This window comes from Megalops cyprinoides, chromosome 7, assembly GCF_013368585.1.
Source record: "Megalops cyprinoides isolate fMegCyp1 chromosome 7, fMegCyp1.pri, whole genome shotgun sequence".
Classification (NCBI taxonomy): domain Eukaryota; kingdom Metazoa; phylum Chordata; class Actinopteri; order Elopiformes; family Megalopidae; genus Megalops; species Megalops cyprinoides.
The window spans coordinates 22,079,528-22,100,444 of NC_050589.1; the positions used below are offsets into that span (position 1 = coordinate 22,079,528).

The following is a 20,917-nucleotide window of genomic DNA, read 5'->3' on the forward strand; positions in this document are numbered from 1 at the left end:
ATTATTCAGGCTGGGGCCATGGACAGAACTTTGACATGTGGCTTGACTTTTTGCCAGTCTGATAACGCTGGCTGGACACTGAAGCTGTTTGGATCAAATGCAGGATTTCAGTTTCCCTGTCTCTTCCCCAAAGGTTTAAAGTTGTGCTTTTGCCATGGGAACATAGCATCAAGAGGAGAGTGCTTTAGAGTTGTCAGTTTTGGCTGTTAATTGGATTTTACTGTGCTCATGGAGTCCCTAGAAAAAAAGACTCCAAATGTGAAACGCTGTCTACAATAAATGGCTTAACGTTATTTGTAATACATGCTCTGGATATAATACATTTTGTACTGGGATATAATACATTTGAATGGGGATATAACACTTATAATATTATATTCCAATTTGTACTGGGATATAATACATTTTGTACGGATAAATGCTTAATCAGAACTTCTATTACCTGACAATCTTCTAAAAATGTGTATTCTATTGAATTACTACTTATTTGAATAAACAACACAGACAAGAGGATACGTATGTGCCAATGGATCGAGTGTGTTTCCGAATTTGTGGTGTTCAACCAACGATCTTCAAGCCTTATTCGCCGTCGCTTTGCGGAGCAAGTTTTCAAGAAATCACCGTCGTCGCCACACGTCGGAAATTTCGGGCGAATTAGCGTGCCAGTACATGAGCACTGCTCAGATTCCGTCCCACAGTAAAGGAAAGGGGATACCGTAAACGGTGGAGGGGTGCTTCCACTATGCGAAAATCTCTGGAGGTGAAGGGCTGACAGCAAGTGTCAGTCGCGTAAAAAGCCACATAACCCAATTCAATACAAATAACACTGAATAAAATAAAGGTAATAAATATGGAAGCATATAACTCTACCACCTTAAACTGCGCTGAGAACTGAAACTACTTCTCTTAGTAGTTCAGTCTAAGTTAACTACCAATGATCCATACAGTTCATTGAAATTACGGCGGCTCAGTTGATGCAGAAGCAAAAATGTACATCTTAAAATGTGTATTTAAATGCTAAATCTCGTTGTTCGTTTATCACAACCAAGCAGACTACATTATAAACGTTATTGTAAATTCTTATTTTTATACGAATGTATTTCTTTTTCTTTTTATTAAAGATTCCATTTGAAAGGAGCTGGAATACTCCTCTGTAAAGAAACCAGTTCATTGAGAGCCAGACAGTTCCACCGTGTGGCCAATTGAAGAAATTACTACTCACTGTTGAAGCTGCTTCAACCAAAACAAGAGCAACGCAGGTGCAAGTTAAATGGAATAGGTCCAAAATCACAGATTAATTCAGAGAACAAGCTATTACAATAAAAGAAGGCATTTAACGAGCTTTGTTGAGGAGAGTTTGTGCTTGCCAGCACTGTAGGCTGCATTTTTCAAACATGAAAAAAGTACAATTCAAACACGTTGAGAGTGTTCTCGCGGTATGCATGTTGGGAAATCAACTACATTTCCCAAGGTACACCATTCCTGCAAGTTGCAGTAGCTGTTTTGCAGCGGGGGGTACATTAGCCAGTCCGGAGTTCATAGCTGGCGACCAAGGTGTTACTGTAACGTGAGACTGGGAGCTTCGTTTGGAAGGAAGACACGATGTTTCTTCGGATCATCTCCGCCAGCTGGTTCGGATGTGGTCGCAGAGTTCCGAGGGAATCCCTGCGCAATGTTGCACTTGGCGCAGCAAGGCAGGAAAGGCATGCTTCAAGTTCAGAGGTAGCTATAGCAGCTTGCTAGCTAGCTGGCTGACCAAAACTCTCACAAGTAACTTAACCAGAAAGAACAATCGTCTTGTTTTCATGACAAAATAACCAAACGTATAACTCTAAGATCTAGACCCTACTTGTGACTTTCAGTGCTCGGATACAGGAAATTGCCTACACTCCTCGTAATAAACTAGAATCACAAGTTTCACATTGACTATATCCAGCCTGCTTTTCCTAATCGCTTAATACTGCTTTCGGCTAAGTAGGTAATATGACCGTGTCTTTTTGTTTTCTGCATTGATTTAGCCTAATCAAACAAAAAGAGTATGCCCTGAGTACTCCGTGGCAAAAAGAGTATGCCCTGATAGTTAATTGTGTACTGCTATGTGTTCGGTTATGCGTGAGGAGGTCTCCATCCTTCTGTGACAGCTGCTCCGAGAACGCCCCAGGCAGCCTCGCTTCACTTGGTTTACCTCGGTGTGCAGCAGATGTTGTTATTAAATGCACGAGTGTTTTAATTCTGCCTGGGATTTCAGCCGCTGACCCGTTACGGCTGGAGGGCTGTCATATTTTCACTGACCAATTAAAGCATGCCCACACGAAAAAAAAAAAAACTGTGGCCATAGCGTAGACTATGTAATGGAAAGTTTTTTTACACTCAGCTATAGCAATGAGATTTATGAACGTCCTTGGTAATAGCAGTAACACCTTTCTAGTAGGTGTGAGGCAGATGCCATTGTCGCTAAACTTGAGAAGGATTACAGGAAAGCATGTTTAAGAAAATGATTTGTTTGCGAGGGTTTATTGCTGGTCGGCAGTCGCATTAACAGTACAATATTCTTTTGATATGATATGCGTCTGTATGTTTATAGCTAGAAAAACGAGTTATTGACATGTTCAGTTCTTTGCATTAGCCCTTGATTCAACCATTTAGTAACACTGCTGTGCGCTTGGAGCACAGAGACTGTCTAGGTGGGCGTTGTGCCAGGTGAATGACAGCCACATGCAACAGAACTTTTCATGTTTTCGTTTGGCGTCATAATGTTATTATTACTAGTTTCAGAAATAAATTTTGCACTCTAATAAAGAGTAAAATGTCCTACATATTTACCGTTACTGTGCATGTGTGCTTGTCTTGCACAGTGAATAATTGAGAGTTAAACTCTGATAGCCAGAGGGACATTGCACCTTTTGGTCTGTATAGATTAGATGAACTTGTTTTAAGTGCAGGAATGACTTTGGACTTGTTTCGCAAACTGGTTGTAAGAGAATTGACACATAGTGGCACATGCTGGTTGATAAGTTCCCAGCAGCAGCCAGTTTCTGGATCAAAGATCACTATTGGCTGCAGTAATGAGTGCCCCTTCTAGCTGATTGGTTCCTGTGCCCCTCACCTTGAGCTTCAGTCAACAGGGTGACAAAATGAAGTATTGTCAAATGGTCTCACTTTGAGCGTTGCACGTTTTACCACGTTGTAAGAAGTGAACATGCACATGACTTCGACATTTCACACTCCGCCCCCTTCCCCCAGGGCTCCCTAAAGAAGACGGAGCTGTTTGACTTCCACAGGCAGCAGGGAGGGAAGATGGTGGAGTTTGCTGGCTGGAGCATGCCGGTGCAATACAAGGACAGTCACATCAGCTCCCACATGCATACCCGCCAGCACTGCTCCATCTTTGACGTCAGCCACATGCTGCAGGTACACAAAATAGGTGTCCTGTATCTCCCCTCATGCAGCTAGAGTCAAGTGTAGAGTTGGACAGGATGTAGTTGTGGCTGCAGATTTTTGATGTTTGATGTTAAATATGAGATGACAGTAAGGGGTAATGGGGAAGTGACTTCGGAGAAAAGGAAGTAGCCCTTGCTCAATCATTTCAGTGACCTTCCTCCGCCCTATTATGAAATCTCACCCAACTCCCAGTATTCCAGCATACAGAAATAGATTTACAGTAGTGTGTGCAAAAGCCAGGTGGCCAGATTTAAATTAGAATCTTTTTTCCCCACATTGAAAAGAGATACTTAGTGAAAGCAGTTTCTTTGCTTCTGTAATTTTAGATGTCCTTACCCTGACACATTCTTCCATTCAGTGCACAAATTGGATTGGATAGCTTGACTCGGTCCGGATTTCCTTTTGACTGGGTGTAATGATTCTGTATCTATTGTCACACTTTTCATTCAGGTCTGTTTATTCTGAACTCCAAATACAGCATTTGGGGAAATTTTAGCAAGATTATAACTGGGGAAATTCTTACCTCAAATTTAACAGGGATCAGAATGCATTTGCAAAGCTCCAGAGCAGCTGTATATGTGAACCACCAGAACTGATGTGTGTTGGGCGAGTGGTTTCAGTAAATATATACTGCTCTATAAATGGACAAAGTATAGATATGTAAGATGTGTTAGTTAGCCTGGGTAAGAGAATCTGCAAAGTAAATAAATGTACTGAATATGAAAATAAATATAAATATAACATGCTGTGTTTCTATCTTTCCTGCAGACCAAGGTCCATGGGAAGGACAGAGTGAAATTCATCGAGTCGCTTATAGTTGGCGACATAGCTGAGCTCAAAGACAACCAGGTGAGCCTGCAAGTGCATGCATGCATTTGTAGGAATAAGTGTTTTATTTCTGAATTCATATGACTAGAAAGATAATGCAAAAGTAGGGTAATGGAATCATGGGCAAACGCTCCTTTAAGTTGTTTTCAGGTGAAGGTCAAAAGAAAGGAACAGACAACAATGTTCTTGTTTTTCCCTCTGTATAATAATGATAATAAGACATTAGATGTCTGTTTCCAATGGCATAGGGTCAGATAGATTCCCTTTGTCGTTCATTAATGTGGTACTGTGTACATGAATTAATATCCTCTCTCCTTACCTATCTACAGCCTTTAATTTCTGTCTTTTGGCTCCGTCTCCGCAGGGTACACTTTCACTCTTCACAAATGATAAGGGAGGAATAAAGGATGACCTGATCGTGACCAAGACGGACCAGGGCTATCTGTACGTGGTTTCCAATGCTGGCTGTGCAGACAAGGATTCAGCCCACATGGAGGTCAGAGTCAGACAGGGCATTTCATTTGCTGTCCTCGATACTGAAATTCATACATTCACCTCTGTTGTGGATGGAAATGTGTAAGGCTGTTCCAGAAGTGTTTTACAAGAACACCCTATTTTCAATTTAATACACTGCATCATCATCGGAACATTTTTGTCAATATTTTTCACAGTTATTTTTCTGTGTTTTGCTTTTTTTTTTTTTGCAAGGATCAGCAGTTTTAGAGAAAAATTGTACATGGATGATGTGTCAGTTTCTGCTTTTTTATTTTCTGTGCTCACTTTCAGATTGAGCCAGTGACAGCTCAGCATGATCGTCTTTTCTTTCACATTTTCCATGGAACAATGCCTTTGCCATGTTTAGGAGCAACTTGTGCAATACTAGGCTGACACAACATTTCTAACAAGTTGAATGAACTGCTGTATTCTTAATGCTTCATGCATCTGTCTCTCAGCAGAGCTGATTGCCTCTGTGCTTCTCACAGCATGCATCATCTACTAAAATATATGAATATTACCTCACTTACTAGTATGTTTACTTTCCGTTCATATAAAGAGGTAAACGTTACTCACTGGAGAGCAAGTTTATAATGGTTTTATTACGCACTGCTAGAAGACAGTTCTAAAATCCTATGAATGGCATACAGCTATGTGCAGAAACATGGACAAATTAGGGTGAAATCTTACATTTAAAAGCATGTGTAGAGCAGTGGAACAGTTAATTAAAGGGTAGACAACAAAATAGTGACACTACATGCTTTGCTTGTTATTCAAGTGTAATGAAAATCGTAATTACCTACCATAGAGTAGCTGGCTCTGAACGTGTCTCTGTTGCTTTTGAGCTTCTCATCTCTATTTTGTCAATGCTAGTGGATTAAAGCATCATTCTCAATTATGTTAAGCCACATATGGTTAGGTCACATCTTGTCGTCTTCTCAGATTTGTAGTGGTGTGCTCCCAGCAACACTTAGTCAATGATTACTTTAATAGCTAAGTTACCAGATAAGTTAAATTAGCCAATGCCAGAAGTTGGGAAGGTAAAGCATGATGGGAGAGTTCAAAGGGCATGAGCATGTCTGTTTTGTTTTTAGGCCAAACTGAAAGAGTTCAAAGCTGCCGGCCATGATGCAGATCTTGAGTATCTTGATGAAAGTTTGATTGCAGTCCAAGGTGAGATACCTGGGTATACCAGGGTTTCTGAAATTGGCTTACAGAGGATAACACAACAAGCACAAAACGATGTGCTAAAATATAAATCTGTAAATATAAAAATATAAATCATTGTGTAGCGGTATGATGATAACAGATGGCAGATGAGGGGAGACTAAGAGAAGTAATCAACTGTATCACTAAATTGTATTTTCAGCTTCTAAGTTTTAAACCTAAGGATGCATAGGAGAGGAGTGTTGCTTTTTAATACTGAGGTAACTACCCCACTGGTCTCCCCGAATCCTTATTGGTGTGGTTGTCAGTTGTTTGTAAATAGCTTTGGATGCAGCAGGATATTGGTTAATTTTTTTAAGAACTGATATACAGGAGAATATTTCCCGTTGGTGTCTCGTCCTTAATTGCCACTGGTCTGGCCACTCTCAGGTCCCTCCATGGTGCAGGTCCTTCAGCCTGGCTTACCTGATGACCTCAGCAAGTTGACTTTCATGACCAGCACCTTGACAACAGTGTTCGGAATCCCGGGTTGCCGGGTGACACGCTGTGGTTACACAGGAGAGGATGGGGTAGAGGTGTGGCTCGGACATCCTGGGTGTCTTTCTGCTTGCTTTTGCACATGTGTCTGTTTGTGTGTGTGTTTGTCCACATAGTTATATTTGTGAGTTTCAGAGTCTGCCTGTTTATCAGTTTTGGGTATGTGCATACTGTATATACAGATTATTTTGTGTCCACCGGTAATGTCTGTTTCAGTACATTTTTCAACAATATCAGAAACTGAAACAAATGCATATTTTCACAACTGCAGGTTGTCTCTTTTTATTAGTTTCTTTTGATGAACTGCTTGTTACCATTTATTAACATTTTGTGTGTGGTGCCTGCGTTCAGACCAACACAGCCTCTCACGTGTTTTATATCACCTCCTCTCTTCTCAAAACACCCGCTAGATTTCTGTTCCACGTTCGGCAGTCGTAGCCCTGACAGAGCGTCTGCTAGCCAACAGCGAGGTGCGACTCGCCGGCCTAGGGGCGCGGGACAGTTTGAGGCTTGAAGCAGGACTTTGTCTCTATGGCAATGACATTGATGAGACCACCACCCCAGTGGAGGCCACCCTGGTGTGGACTATAGGTATGTCTCTTTTGCTGTTGTCAGCATTAACCTTGTTACATCTATTTCTGTCTGTTGTCCTCCACATTAGTATAGTGTTACTGTACCCATCTTGCATTCCTTTAGTCATTGTTATTCTGTATGGTTCCTTTTATAGCAGCTTATAAAACCTCTTATTTTTGTATAAATATGTACATATCAAAATGTGTGCGCTCAGGAAAGCGGAGGCGTCAAACCAGGGACTTCCCCGGTGCAGAAATCATCATCCCACAGATCAAGGCCAAGACGAAGAGGAAGCGAGTGGGCCTGTTGTCCACAGGACCGCCTGTCCGGCAGCACACTCCCATCCTGAGCCCTGAGGGAAAGGTCATAGGTGAGAGACGTCCATGCTGAGCGCTGCACATCACTTTTAGAAAGCTCCCTCTGTTCAGAATCGAGGCTGTTTGCTTAGGAGAGTTAGAGATAAAATCAGTGATTGATGTTTTGGAAACCGACAATATTCCTCTTCTGTCACTAAACACAAAGATGAACACAAGGTAGACAAACCTGATTCCTCTGAAGGAGGTTGTGGAGGAGGCTGATGATGCCCTTTTGTATTGTTTTTTTTTTCATTTTTATTTTATTTTGTGAAGTACTTTGTGCTGCAGAGCTGTTGTTATATTTTTATTTTCCATTGGAATCTGAAGAATAAAGGCCAACACATTTGATGTACTTGTTTAATGCAGAAAGTTTCACAGCTGTACTGAAATGTGCTATGACTGCTTACACGACACAATTTGGTTAATTGTAGATTATTGCCAATAATTTACCTAAGACCCTATTTTAAACTAGTCATATTGAATATGATGTACACCTGTATATACCTATATACATGAAAGGACGCTGACAGTTTGGTTGACACTGAGTGTCTTTTTCTCCTCCAATCCTCTCTCTGTATCTATATCTCTCTTTCCTCCATACCCTATCCCCTTTTTCTGATTCTCTCCTTACTCCTCCTCTTCCCATTCTCCTTCCTACTGTCTTTGTCACAGGTGAAGTCACTAGTGGTTGTCCCTCCCCCTGTCTTAAGCAGAACATTGCCATGGGTTATGTGGAGGCGGGGTTTAGCAAGCTGGGCACACCCATCCAGGTGGAGGTGAGGAAGAAGGCAGTGAATGCGGTTGTCACCAAGATGCCCTTTGTACCCACAAATTACTACACTGGCCAGTAAAGCTGCTGGTCACTGACTGGGGAGAAACCTGATAGTACTGTGTTGCTGTTCGGCTGGGGCAGTGGTACTCAAACCTGACTGGCTCAGCAGCTTCATTCGTGATCATCCTTGATCAACACACACATACATATACTGACATACATACATTTTTAGTACTGAGGCAGACTTTTTTCATGTCAGACACACATTGAAGAAAAGCACACCTGAGTTTGCAGTTTTTCGGTTCTGTTCTTCTTTTTAGCCTTGACTCATGGCACTGACTCTGCCAAAGACTTGTCTCAGGCGCTTTTTGTACAATCTGAATATGAGTCTGCCTGGTTGAGTAATACAGTAACTGAGGTTAGAGGTTAAAGGTCTTCACTAATTCTGATCACGGTGTACTAGTGGAAGCCTAGCATTGCCATCCTTTCATGCCCCCCTTGCAGTTTTCAAGTGCCTGAGATCAGTCATGTGTGACATCCTGTAATGTCATATTCAAAACAGCAGTGCTTTATTTAAACTGCCATATCCTGACTTGCACCACCTGACACCACTGCTGACTAATATGCCAGTGTGGTATACCCACAATGTAGTATATATGGATAAACTGAGAAATTGTTTTTATAATTATTATTTTTTATCAGTAAGTTTGTATATTACTTTTTAGAAAATGGGGTTAGAATGACGGTGCCAAAATTAGGACACCCCTCAAAATATTTAGGTCTAAATCTCTAAACAAAAGGCAGTTTATACTTACCAGAAACACGAGCTCCAAATGTTGAAATTTAAGCATTATTTGTTATTGATTTTCAAAAGGGTTTAAAATAATCTCTTCATTTTTTTCCAAAAGTTAATAATATACTAAACCAGCTGTATGCAGAATGGATGTAGGATGAGTGTTGGAGTTCTATAGACTGTTTTTTCAAGGAGTTAACGGTTCTCAGTTGAAATTGCTTGCGCTTTTTTCTAGTGAAAAATTAGAGGCGTCGATTGTGCAATGACCTTACAGTACGTACACTATTGTATATGTCACACTAACCTCCGTATGTCTAAAGGTTCAGTCCACCAATCAAGTGTCTGTCTCTGTCCCTCTAATTAACACAGTAGAGTGGTGTGACAGTTCGTATCTGTGCAGTTTTTACTCGTTTCTGTAAGGATATCCCGTGCCATGTCAAGTCCTGTAGTTGGAATGAGTACTGCAGGAGTGGATTCTGGTGCAATTACTAAATTAGTTTACAAATGTTAGACCCAAGTGATACATTAACTTTGCATCATGAAAAGCTGATATAACTGTCATTTGATTAATAAATTGAATAATTTTTGTATGTGTGATAATATTTGTATATTTGTTATATGGTGGTGAAATTATTTCTCATTAAGAATGTGCTAAATTGATTGGCAGTTCGCCACTTAGATGAAAGTTGATGTATTCCCACATTTTCATTTGTCCTCACTTACTCCTGTAAAGCCCTATTTCAGAAACAGCCGTGTGACATGGCAGTAATCCTCTCCCCTAAAGTTGAGATCCAAAGAACCACAGTCCTGATCCATCACATTGATGACTGCTGCCTACCAACGACGTGCAAACACACGACAATGATAAACTGATGGAAACCCCATAATGAGACACAGTTTTGACCTTAACTATTGTCTTAAATTAGTAAGAAAATGTATTTCCCTGGAAAATGTGGTTCCGCTTCTGGGAAACTGCAGTTACATTTACCCAATAATTATGAATTTATTGTGGTATTATTGTTCAATATCTAAATACGCTCTCCAGCAAAACACACCCACACACACTCACCCACACAATACACTTGTTTGGAAACAGTAATGATATTACAAATTAAGGAAACGCAGGAAGGTGATTTTGGTCTTTTCTGTGATTGAAATCACTGAGTGACCCCTGGTGTGCACTCAGTGCTACTACAGCTTAACGTGAACACATTTTGGACTGTCAATTTCTGAATACGCATTAGGAAATAACAAAGGCATATAGAACACTGAGCAATGGAAATGTTTGATTAAAATGAGATATTATGAGCATTTAAATGCTACCACACGAAGAGAAAATATCAATATCAAATCAATTGCCAAGGATTTTTATTTCCTTGCACAGAAATATCAAGTTAGGAAAAGTTTCAGTGAGTGTTTGTGTTTGCAAAACATTTGTCTTGTTAACTGGATAACAGTAAGCAAGACAAATTTAGTGAAAGAATAACTTCATGAATCAGATGATGCCTGGAGGACCCATTAATGTTCAACTGGAATTCCCCAGTCTTTTGGGGATATGTATAGGTCAGTATTAGGCTAAGTCCATCCGACAAAAATATGAATTTGAAAAGCTTGCTTTTGTATTCATCTTAATCTGTGTGAATGTCTACAATGTATTTGGCAATTTAAGGTTCTCTTGCCAATTCAATCTCATTATGCATAAAAGAAACACAATCTCAGTGTCACCCCTTATGTTGCTTGTTGCTGTTGAAATAACCCAGCCACACAACAGAGAAAGAAATCTAATTTGAAAGTCCTTTAATCCATATATATATAGAAAGAAAAAATGTAGTTTAGGGATGGTGCCTGTGCAATGGCCACAGAAGAGAGAAACACATTATCATTGAAAACTGAGTCAGAGAAGAGGATACATACCCCTCACCCCCCACCCTATGTCCAGAAGTGTCAATCTTCACAAGCAAAAAGAACTGTATGACATCATTGATCAACCACATTTCTAATAACTGCACAAACTGTACATCAGCATTGTATTTCTCTATTCATACAGTATGTGAGTTAAAAGGAGCGCTTTTCTTAGCTGAAGGTTCTCTACACATCCAAAGACAAAGAGCTGCTGTGTAGAGAGTCTGAGTTTCTAGGAAGGTGTCAAAGACTCGATAAATGATAAACCCCAGTTGCCCTTCAGTGTTCTGGCGACGAGGGAACTCCATGGGTACCTTCCTGAACACACTGGGAACTCTGTCAATACCTGCGACTCAATTATACACACAACTGATGGCGGGCTGGGGCAGGCACCTAAAGCCATTTTCTACGAACTTACAGCTGCTGGTCGTTGGAACGATGTTCCCGACAAACCACATGAATGCGAAGAAAATGACAGGCCCCTTCTGCTTGTTATGGCTATGCTTTTCCAGAGGTCCGGAGTATGCAAATAAACACCTCTGAGAGAAGGGAACCAAAAAGGAAAAAAAACAGCACAGGAAAAGAGGGGGGACCGAAGCTAAATCATATATTCCACATGTTGGAAAAATTTATTAATAGGAACAAACAAGATTTCTATGTGATCAAACAAATAAGCCGAAAAAGGAGTATGGAGGCTGTTCTGCAGGCAAGTCTAAAATCTACACTTTTTTTCCCCATGAAGTAGAACAAGATTTACAAAAAGGACGCAACCAGGACTAACCACCAGCACGAAAGGGTGACCTACAAAACGGCTGTTATTCAGCTGAAACCTACTTTTGTACGGCAACAAGATGCAGAGTATGGTATTTAGCCACGGAATTACAGGGGTGCTCTTTAGAGCAACTGTCCAGTGGTAGATCTGTAAGAAGCCGACTGCTCGCTGAGAGAAACTGAGACATACACCTCCACCAAACTGTCTATTTATGTGACGGATGCCTGTTTCGTGCTCACACCCTCACAAACACAGAAACATGACGCCCACAGACAGAGCAAGAGGGAGAAGTCACTGACTTCTGTATATTTTGTATTTGCTGGCTTATTGTCCAAACCAAACCCAATGGGAGAGTCTGTCCCTCTTTACCACTTGACAGCCAGGGTGAATGTGAGAGAGAATACAGGTGTGTATACGGGGAGCGCTGTGTCTTCTCCCCTGTGTGTGTGTGTGTGCGTTTGAGTGTTATATGTTAGAGGGAGCATCCTTGAAGCTGTCCTGTGAAACACTGAATGTGCTCATGTATATGCATGTGTTGGCATGGGGGGCGTTACAGTATGCTGGGACAGGCTCAGTCCGCTGTGTATGTGTGTGTTAGGAGTTGGAGGGGGCATCCTCAAAGCTGATGATACTGGACTCTTGTCCTGCGGGACTCTTGGAGGAGCTGGCACCTCCTGCTGGTGATGTCGCCTCCCGTCCTGACAGGAGTGGGACGTCGGTTCGGACCTCGTCTTCATCCTCGTCCTCTTCATCCTCCATGCTGGGCCAGGCCGACTGGTCCTCCACTCTCTTGAGCCGCTCATTCAGGGCCTTCAGGGCCAGTTGCCTGTGGAGCACAGAATGCAGAGCATGTTCAAAAGCCTCCAGTAGATTTGCTCACAACAGCCAGAACACTCACTATTTCAGTTTGAAAGTCCCTCCACTAAGCCTGAATTACTGCCATAACTGTGAAACTGCACATTACAGCCTATTCATGCTAGTTATCTGTAATTGCCTTCAATGCCTGAGCGTTTAAATTGTTAGTAACACAAATACCAGGCATAGGTCTATTTTTTATGTTGAATGTCTTGTTCCAATGCATGAAGGACTTTCTCTCCTCGTGACAAAAAGAATAGGATCAACCTGTCTGTCAAAATGCCATTCTTCACTGCAAAACAGTGGGCCTCTAAATACACAAGCTTCAGTTCTGGCCTTTTCATATCCCAGGATTCTGAACTCTATCAAGGTTTGGCCATAGCATAACACAGGTAGCAGCTGTCTTTTTCTGTCAGCCATGTTAAGTCAACATGTGTAGCCCGATCCTTCCACATATGCTGAAAGAATTCGGTGTGTACATTCCTCATTTACCTCAACTTTAGCATAGCAGCTAAATGAGGATAAGTGCTTATTATCTGGGTGTGATGTGCATTAGCAAACTCCATGCAATTTCAAGTCAAAGGACCTGGCACATCAGAGGCTCTTCCTACAGTGCATTAACTTCTGGCAGTTAGGGGCTGCCTATTTCCCACACCCATTCAACTCCACAATACACTGCATTTATTCAAACACCATTTTTCATATTGTGGAGTGCAGTATAATTCTGGCTTGTAAATGGAATGTGAACCACTTGTGTTTTCTTCTGTGCCGCAGAACAAATATGTTTCATTCTCCTTCTTTGTACAAAACCAAAGAAATATTAAGAAATTCCTCTGACTAGCTTCACAAAAATGTCAAATAGCAAGCGATTCCTCTTGCATTAAGCAGGCCACACCTCAAGGGTGCCTGTACTTTGGTTTCAGCACCACTGACCTAGCACTACTTCTTTTATCTGTTGGTAAAAATGGTGCACACCTTTATTCAGCATCCTAGTATCTGGTGTCTGGGGCGGCACAGAAATTCACCCTAGGCCTAAGTAACAGTAGAACATGTCTGACAGCTTGCAAATGTATGACATAAAGTATAAAACTTGGCAGTTAAAATTGCGGGTTTAACGTAACACTAGACAACAGACGTGTTAACTGTGAAAGTCTGCTGAAGTAAATAATTCAATTCTGAGGACACAAACAGTAGTGGGCGTGCACTGCATTTTAAACCCTTTCCTTAGTCTACTGTCTCTTCTTCATCCCACATCAGAAGTGTACCACACACAACGTGTACATTTACAGAACATCATTTTAATCATTACGGTGCCTTGCTATGCCAGACACCCCGACACCAACCTCCTCCTCTCCGCGTCCTGGGGGTCGGTGCCCGGCAAGCTGATGGTGATGGAGGAGGGGGCCCCCACGTCATACCGCTTCACCATCTTGCGGCACACTTTGATCTTCACCAGGACGCTGTGCACCAGGCCAGCCACCAGGCCCACCACCGGCTGGAGGATCTCCGGGAAGAAGGAGGCGAAGGCGAAGTGGTCCGACATGTCGCCCCGCCCGCGGCTGTGCTTCTGGTAGAAGCGCAGGTAGACCCAGCCCGAGAGCACGCCGTAGCCGTACGCGGCCAGCGGCGCCGTGCTCTCCAGCAGGGTGGTGAGGCGGAGCACGGCCAGCGCCAGCAGGACCAGCATGGGCGCCACCTTGAGCCTGACCTGGGGGACGCGCAGCACCGTCATGTCCCCCATCGTCTGCTTGAGGGCCACCAGCACGCCACCCAGGAAGCCCAGCATGCCGTGGACGCGCACGGCGAACAGGTAGTCCAGATTGAAGGTGGCCACGTAGGTGAGCAGGTAGGAGAAGCCTGCCAGGAGGCCCACGGAGACGTTCACCACGGCGAAGAAGATGAGGAGCTCCAGCGCCCCCCACAGGGGTTCCAGTAGCCGGCCGGCGGCGATCACAGTTCCGACGCTGACCGCCACGTCCACCAAGTGCTGCTCCACAACCGCATGGGTCACCAGGGTCCAGATCCAGAAGTTGGGGGGAAAGAGGTAGCCGGGTGTCACCCCCAAAACATACACAGTGTCCACTGCCCAGGAGAGTAGATACAGAAGGAGGACAGCGGCACAGATGGACTTCACCACCACGCTAGTGCTAGCCAGCGCGGCAAGGAAGTGTTGTCGGGCAACGGGCAGGTAGCGATTCATCTTTAATTTTGCGGCTCCAGAACACGCTGTAATGGCACTAGTTTCGGCTGCTACGCTGCAAGTGTTCTCCACTGGTCCAATCAACAATGCCGGAAGGGGCAATTGAAAATAACAGAGCCGGCGCTTCACTGATGGCCAACATCCAGAGTCCAAAGGTTGACTTCATCCAACCAAATATCGATAATCGATGCAAAACCAAATAGGTATAACTACGGTCGGCTAAAAAAAATCATATGCTGACTACTACGTGGCTGAGGACTCCATTCAAACATCTAGCTAAGGCCATAATCTTACTGACTGCACCGAAGTCATAAAACATGCCAACTTAGTGCAACTATTTAACACTGCCAACCATTCGTTTTTTCATAGATACAAAGATGGTGGGTCAAACACGGAGGAGTGGTTTTACTGTCAGCTGGCTGAATACAGGTAGCAAGCTAGCCAGCTAATAAACACATATAAAATAATCTTTGGTGCTCTACGTCACTGCTCAGTCATGATCAACCGACATTAGCTGATAGGATAGCGGTCTGGTCAACCACCTAAAGTTACTAAAATACAGTAGCTTGCTTTAGCTAGCCAGCCAAATGGAACTTAACAAGCTGGATAGCTAACTGTGCTGTTAGCTAACAATCGCTTGCTGTTATCAGATTTTGTACTTTATTCGCATCTTGAGCTCAAAGTAAAAGGCTAACTTCACATCGTGTTACTACTAGGACAACCATTCGCAACTCTGTGGCTAATCAGATCTAGGTAGCTAGCGTTAGCCAACAAGTGTAGACTAGCTACTCAGCTATGTGCCCGTCAGGCTGAAAAGCAAGGTAACTGACCAGTCAAATATGCCCAGACGTACAGGAAACTTAAACTCGCCAGTTAGCTATCCGGCTTGCGTGATACCGAGTAAGCAATATTCCTAGCAATAGTTATGCAGCAATCTAGCTAGCTACACCGCTACCAAGTTGGGCAACACCGATAAGAAAATCACTGACTACCGTGTGACATTTTGACTGCAGTTTTCTTACCCCGGTATCATTGTCAAAAACGACGTAACCTCTTGTTTTGACGGATGGGATTAGCTGCTAGCTAGCTAGCCAGCTATTCACAATAACAACTCTTTCCAGCGTTTTCGACTTCTTCTCGGCCCAAGGTCCATTGGTTAGCCCGAGGAGTCTGAGTTCGCAAAAGGCCAAGAAGATAAATATTTAACTGACAAGAGCAGCCTTTAGAACAAATATACGAGTGATCGTATCGTTGAGTTTTTTGTCTTTCTTAAAGAACTTTACTCGGACTTTCAAGAGTAGATTATCCCAGGTATTTGTCGGTGCAATGTAAACTCGAAGGCACTCCCAGCATTGCACTGGCGTACGTTAGCGCTGCCACCGTCACCAACACTTCCAGAACGTCAAGTCACGGCTGCGTCGATCGGGGTGAGAGTTGTGCGCTGCTGGCTCACGGGAAACTGAGTTTATGTGTAGAAAAGTTATTCTCTGTTGGTAACGCGTGTAATTTTAGGGTGGATTGTTGTTAAAATGACAAGTTGTTATCTAACTAAAACAGTTAATTAAATCTTATTAAAATCTTCTTCTCTTCTTATTGATATAAGTACAGAGATTACTGCATATTACACGTTACACATTAATCAAATGATAGGTGTTCTACATTTTCCTTTTTCACAGGAGAGTTTAGATAGCATAACATATGGGTTTGTGGGGTAGTCCATGATTTGCATTCTAATTGGCATCACAGTGCTTTAATTGCAAACAGATGCAATGATATTGAAAATTTTAAGATAAACATGTTTTTGGTTAATTTCTTAAAGACAGTTTCAACTCAATAACAAAACGAGGCTCTCACCTTTTATGTAATGCCTTTCTACTTTGAAGAGTAAGGTGTTTCATATTAAAAATAAAACTATAACAACATGTTATAATGCAGGACTGACTAGTAGTTAGACATTAGCATGATCATTTCATATTTAACACTACCATGGCATGTGTGATTTTTGAAAAAGTGATATTGATTGAACTGTGAAACTTTGTAGTTGACTCTGTGAGCAAAATCTCCTGTGTACCTTATATTCTAGTATTTGTTTACTTTAATATTTGTTGAAGGCACTTAGATATTTGCTGGTAATGGCACATTTTTGCACTAGTTGTTCCACATGCATACCTGTATAACAGCGCAGTTGCTCACCATGGACCTGGGGCATATATAAATATTTAACCCCGTGTCTCACAGGACATTAAATTTAACGTCCCTTGGGCCCTGAATCTGCGAGAGTGGACCTACGTAGGGCAGATCATGTTCCTGTGCATCAGCTGAAGCAGAGCTGTCAAATGAGAGTTCCTCTTTCAGGCTCCCTCTTTGCTGGTCTTCCTGCCTCTGCCATCAGACCCCTGAAACTAATCCAAAATGCAGCTGCATGACTTAACTACATCTAGGGAGGTTGTAGACAAGTCACACCACTCCTCACCTCACTTCACTGGCTTCCTGTTATCACTCACACTCACAAGTTCAAAACCTTGGTGCTGGCATACAGGACAGTGACTGGGACAGCCCCCTCATACCTTCAATCAGTCATCAAACTGTATGTACTGCCCAGATCACTGTGCTCTGCAACCATGGGACAACTGTCTGCCCCATCCCGATGGGATCGCTCCTCTCAGACACGATGCCTGTGTGTACTGCTCCCTCAATGGTGGAATGAACTTCCCACGGGGGTCAGGACAGCGGAATCACTGGCCATTTTCTGACGCAGTCTGAAGACCCACCTGTTCAGACTGCATCTGGGTTCCACCTCCATCCCCACCTCCTAACACCTGCTACTTGTATTACTGCTACTGTAGCATTGCAAAGTGTTTTGGATTCAGTGACCTAGTGACTGAGATGTGTGGCAGTGTATGTACTTACCTTCCCTTAGTTTCTAGGCTGTCTAGTCAGGTTAGCACAAGCTGACTTGTGGTAGGGCTTGAACAGTGTTATGCGCACACTCACTGGTCTGGGGGTGTTGTTAGCTTGGTCTGACACCGTTGCTCTCTTAACACTATTAAATGGATGCACTTCTGGTCCTCTGTGCTGGAAATCATTCTGGAAAAAAGTGCCTGCTAGATGAATAATGTAATGAAATCTCACAACAAGTGAACTTCACCTGAGGGCAGCATTTCTGCAACCCTGCTGAGCCCGAGGAGCCACAACAAGTAGGAAAGGAATGAGGCACAGGAAGTGCATCAAGGAGCTAAGTGACTTCAGGAAGCAGCACACAGCACAGGCACAGTGGGATGCCTTACATTCCTCTTCTCTGAAGGGTTAGATTCCAGGTTGAATGAGATATTACGGCAAGACTGTGACAAGAGCCTTAAACTACCAGAGCAGCTATAAAGCAGGAGGGGTTGGGGGCTCCATGTATAGGACAGCTGGGGTGAGCAGTGAGATGAAATTCTCAGTGGGCAAAAAGATCTTTGCCAAGTTATTTGCCTGCTTCTCAGCCATTACATTGTATCTAATTCTGTATCAACGATAGAAGGTGCAATATTTAGAGAACCTCTCAGGAAGCTATTCTCAATGCGTGGAGGTCCATTAAGGACAATATATTGGATCTGGCGCTGGCGAGTGGAATCAAATCCTGAACCTGCATTATAACATCCATCATCCACGGTTGACCTAGATGGAACAATAATATGTGCTGTGTGTGGACAATCCTACTAGCGAGGACCTCTGAGACCCACATTTCTGTGAATTGCCCAATGATGTCCATTCAAATGTCCACCCACATCATTTCACAAACGTAGGAGAAAATTTTGAAAAAGAACTCCAAGAAAGTCATGTTTCAGCAGATGACTCCATGAGCGAGTTATTGCATACACATTTGATTTATTTAATGAACTGCCATGATAAAAAAACAACACAAAGTAGACATTACATTTTAATGTAAAAAAAGTTCTAAACAGCAGAAGTGCTACTACAAATAACAAGAACAGAGCAAAAAAAAAATCAAAACAAAAAAACAATGTAATCAACATTAATTTCCTTTGTTGAACCAAAACTCCACAAAAGGAGCATGCCCAATCAAAGCATTCTGGCAGACCAGGAAGAGCAGCAGTGTGAACTTTTTAACACTCAATGCCTGAAAACACGCAGCCAATCAGAGCGTCCCCGACTTTTGTACACATTACATCATTAGGTCATGCTCATGTGCTGTATGCAGTTCATATAAGCAGCGTGCACACCATGTCCTTCCCTCATCTACTGCACATGGTAATGAATACAGAAGAGACACGATTAGCAGTTTTATTCGACCCAGGGGAGATGTGGGAGGACCTGTGATGCCAATGGCCTTCACCATGACTGCCTTACCCAGCAGCATGCTAGTAACATTGCCATCAGGCTCTCCTTCCTCTGCTCAGTAGGGCAGAACGCAGTGTGGTGGTGAGAATCATGGGCTTTGGGAATACAGGTCATGGGTTCAAATCTGTGCTGGGGGGGGGGAAGTTCTTCCACTTGTAAAAGTGGGCTCATAGTACCACAAGGGCATCTGCTAAACAAATAATTCAGAACTTATCCTTATACCATCATCCCTGTCTTTTATTCCGAGATGAAAAAGCAGGCCCGTTTCACAACACTGGGCGAGATGCCTCAGGCCTCCACACACCTCCCCTATGGCAGATGGTTTACAATACAGAACACACAGCCAAACACAACAGTACAGATCAGAACCAAAGGAGCGCTAGTTATCCCCTGACCCCAGCACCACCCCCTCCCCAAAAGTTCTTTGAAGAATCTACACAATATTGGCAAACAGACATTGAACAATCTCTTTTACACAAATAACAAATGTTGGGTCCGGTCTCAGATTCTTCGTATTAGGTTTTATCTCCATTTCAGTGTAGGAACAACATCATGATAAGTTACAAAAAAAGCACTTTTGTCCTTGAAATATGATTAAACAGAACTCTTGCATAGCTAATGATTTAATCTAAGGCTTCTAGAAGTCATAGTTATCCGATCAATAAAATGGAAAAAAAAAAAAAAAAAAAAAAAAAAAAGTCCTACAGCTTCAGCCAGCAGTCTTCGGAAATGATAATGGACGAATTCTGTAAATCCACACGATCCAATCTTGGAAACCATTTCCAATGCTGATGCCTCATTTCCCTTTAAAATGGCTGGAAATGCTAACTGCACGCGTACATAAGCTGCTGAGAAGATAGTGAACAGTAAATTTGTCTCAGGATGTATACAGATTCAGGCAGATTTTGTAACATTCAATCAGCAGCACAGATGTCTAACACTGGTATACTCCACATAAACCTCAGCTCCCAACACACCACTTGGAATATTTCATTACTGAAACTGCTTCATTTGGTTAAAGGGTTTTATTATAAAAATGAACAAAAATAAACTACATTTTAACATCCTGGCTAAAGTAACAAAAAGGAGACAAGGTTTTTGACTTCAGATGTTTAAGTTCACTTATTCGTCTCACAAAAAAAAATATTTCAAACATTTCAAAAATCACAGGCGACCTGTCAAGCATGTGTTTACTGTCTGTGACTACATGATGAGAATTCAGCTACAGGCATCTTTGGCAAATGCCAACATGAGACCACCAGCAACAGGCTCCACATGGTCCAAACAACCTCGTTTCAAACTTCTGCTATTATTGGGAAACTGAAAAAGCTAAATCAAATTACATTTCATAGAGGAAACCATACAATCCGTATGAAATTCGGCAGATTCATCAAATCAGTCTTAGAACAGTACGTTACCAGATTTTTTTAAAACATCCTCAAAAAACTCAGTTTTAAATTAATTAGCATTAACAGATTGACCAAGCAACCCCTGAACTAACCAACAGAAGCTTGAAAGAAACTGCTGGTGATAGAACTACTAGAAAATCACTTCTTTTTTATTTAGAGTGCAGTCACATCGTGCTGCAGGCCAGAGAGCGTCACCTGCAGGACAGGTCACAGAGCTGGGGCAGGAGGTCAGGTTCAGTTTGTGCCTTAGGAAAGATGTGGTCTGCCTGATTAGGGCTGATCATACACCACTGATGCATCCTCCTGTGTTGAGATAGCATCATCAATGAATGAATGGTGGCAAGTTGAAAAAAAAAAAAAACACCTATGTATTCAGGCTTTACGCTTAAAGCAACGCAACACATTTCCTGGAATACAACATAATGATTTAGTCACGGTAAAAAATGAAAAATATTCCAAGTTTAATATACAAC

At 42.4% G+C, this 20,917-nt stretch overlaps 2 protein-coding genes across 2 annotated transcripts; one reads left to right on the forward strand and one right to left on the reverse strand.

Annotated features, from left to right (window-relative positions):
- The first annotated feature begins 1,540 nt into the window (after positions 1 to 1,540).
- amt (aminomethyltransferase) lies at positions 1,541 to 9,472 on the forward strand. Its single transcript, XM_036533875.1, has 9 exons — positions 1,541 to 1,722; positions 3,244 to 3,411; positions 4,210 to 4,290; positions 4,634 to 4,765; positions 5,859 to 5,937; positions 6,361 to 6,506; positions 6,879 to 7,059; positions 7,256 to 7,411; positions 8,070 to 9,472. Exons 1-9 carry the CDS (start codon positions 1,603 to 1,605, stop codon positions 8,246 to 8,248), a joined length of 1,242 nt encoding a protein of 413 aa, XP_036389768.1. The 5' UTR covers positions 1,541 to 1,602; the 3' UTR covers positions 8,249 to 9,472.
- Positions 9,473 to 10,762: 1,290 nt separating this feature from the next.
- On the reverse strand, positions 10,763 to 16,067 carry tmem115 (transmembrane protein 115). The gene is made up of 2 exons (XM_036534405.1): positions 13,835 to 16,067; positions 10,763 to 12,462 (listed from the first exon to the last, which is right to left on the reverse strand). Exons 1-2 carry the CDS (start codon positions 14,689 to 14,691, stop codon positions 12,231 to 12,233), a joined length of 1,089 nt encoding a protein of 362 aa, XP_036390298.1. The 5' UTR covers positions 14,692 to 16,067; the 3' UTR covers positions 10,763 to 12,230.
- Positions 16,068 to 20,917: the final 4,850 nt, after the last annotated feature.

Excerpts from the sequence above, each read along its gene's own strand:
- amt (XM_036533875.1), top strand. The coding sequence starts at position 1,603 with ATGTTTCTTCGGATCATCTCCGCCAGCTGGTTCGGATGTGGTCGCAGA. Across the intron at positions 4,766-5,858 it reads AGGATTCAGCCCACATGGAG|GCCAAACTGAAAGAGTTCAA; the intron begins GTCAGAGTCAGA and ends TTTTGTTTTTAG. Across the intron at positions 7,060-7,255 it reads CACCCTGGTGTGGACTATAG|GAAAGCGGAGGCGTCAAACC; the intron begins GTATGTCTCTTT and ends GTGTGCGCTCAG.
- tmem115 (XM_036534405.1), bottom strand. The coding sequence starts at position 14,691 with ATGAATCGCTACCTGCCCGTTGCCCGACAACACTTCCTTGCCGCGCTG. Across the intron at positions 12,463-13,834 it reads CAGGACGCGGAGAGGAGGAG|GCAACTGGCCCTGAAGGCCC; the intron begins GTTGGTGTCGGG and ends TGTGCTCCACAG.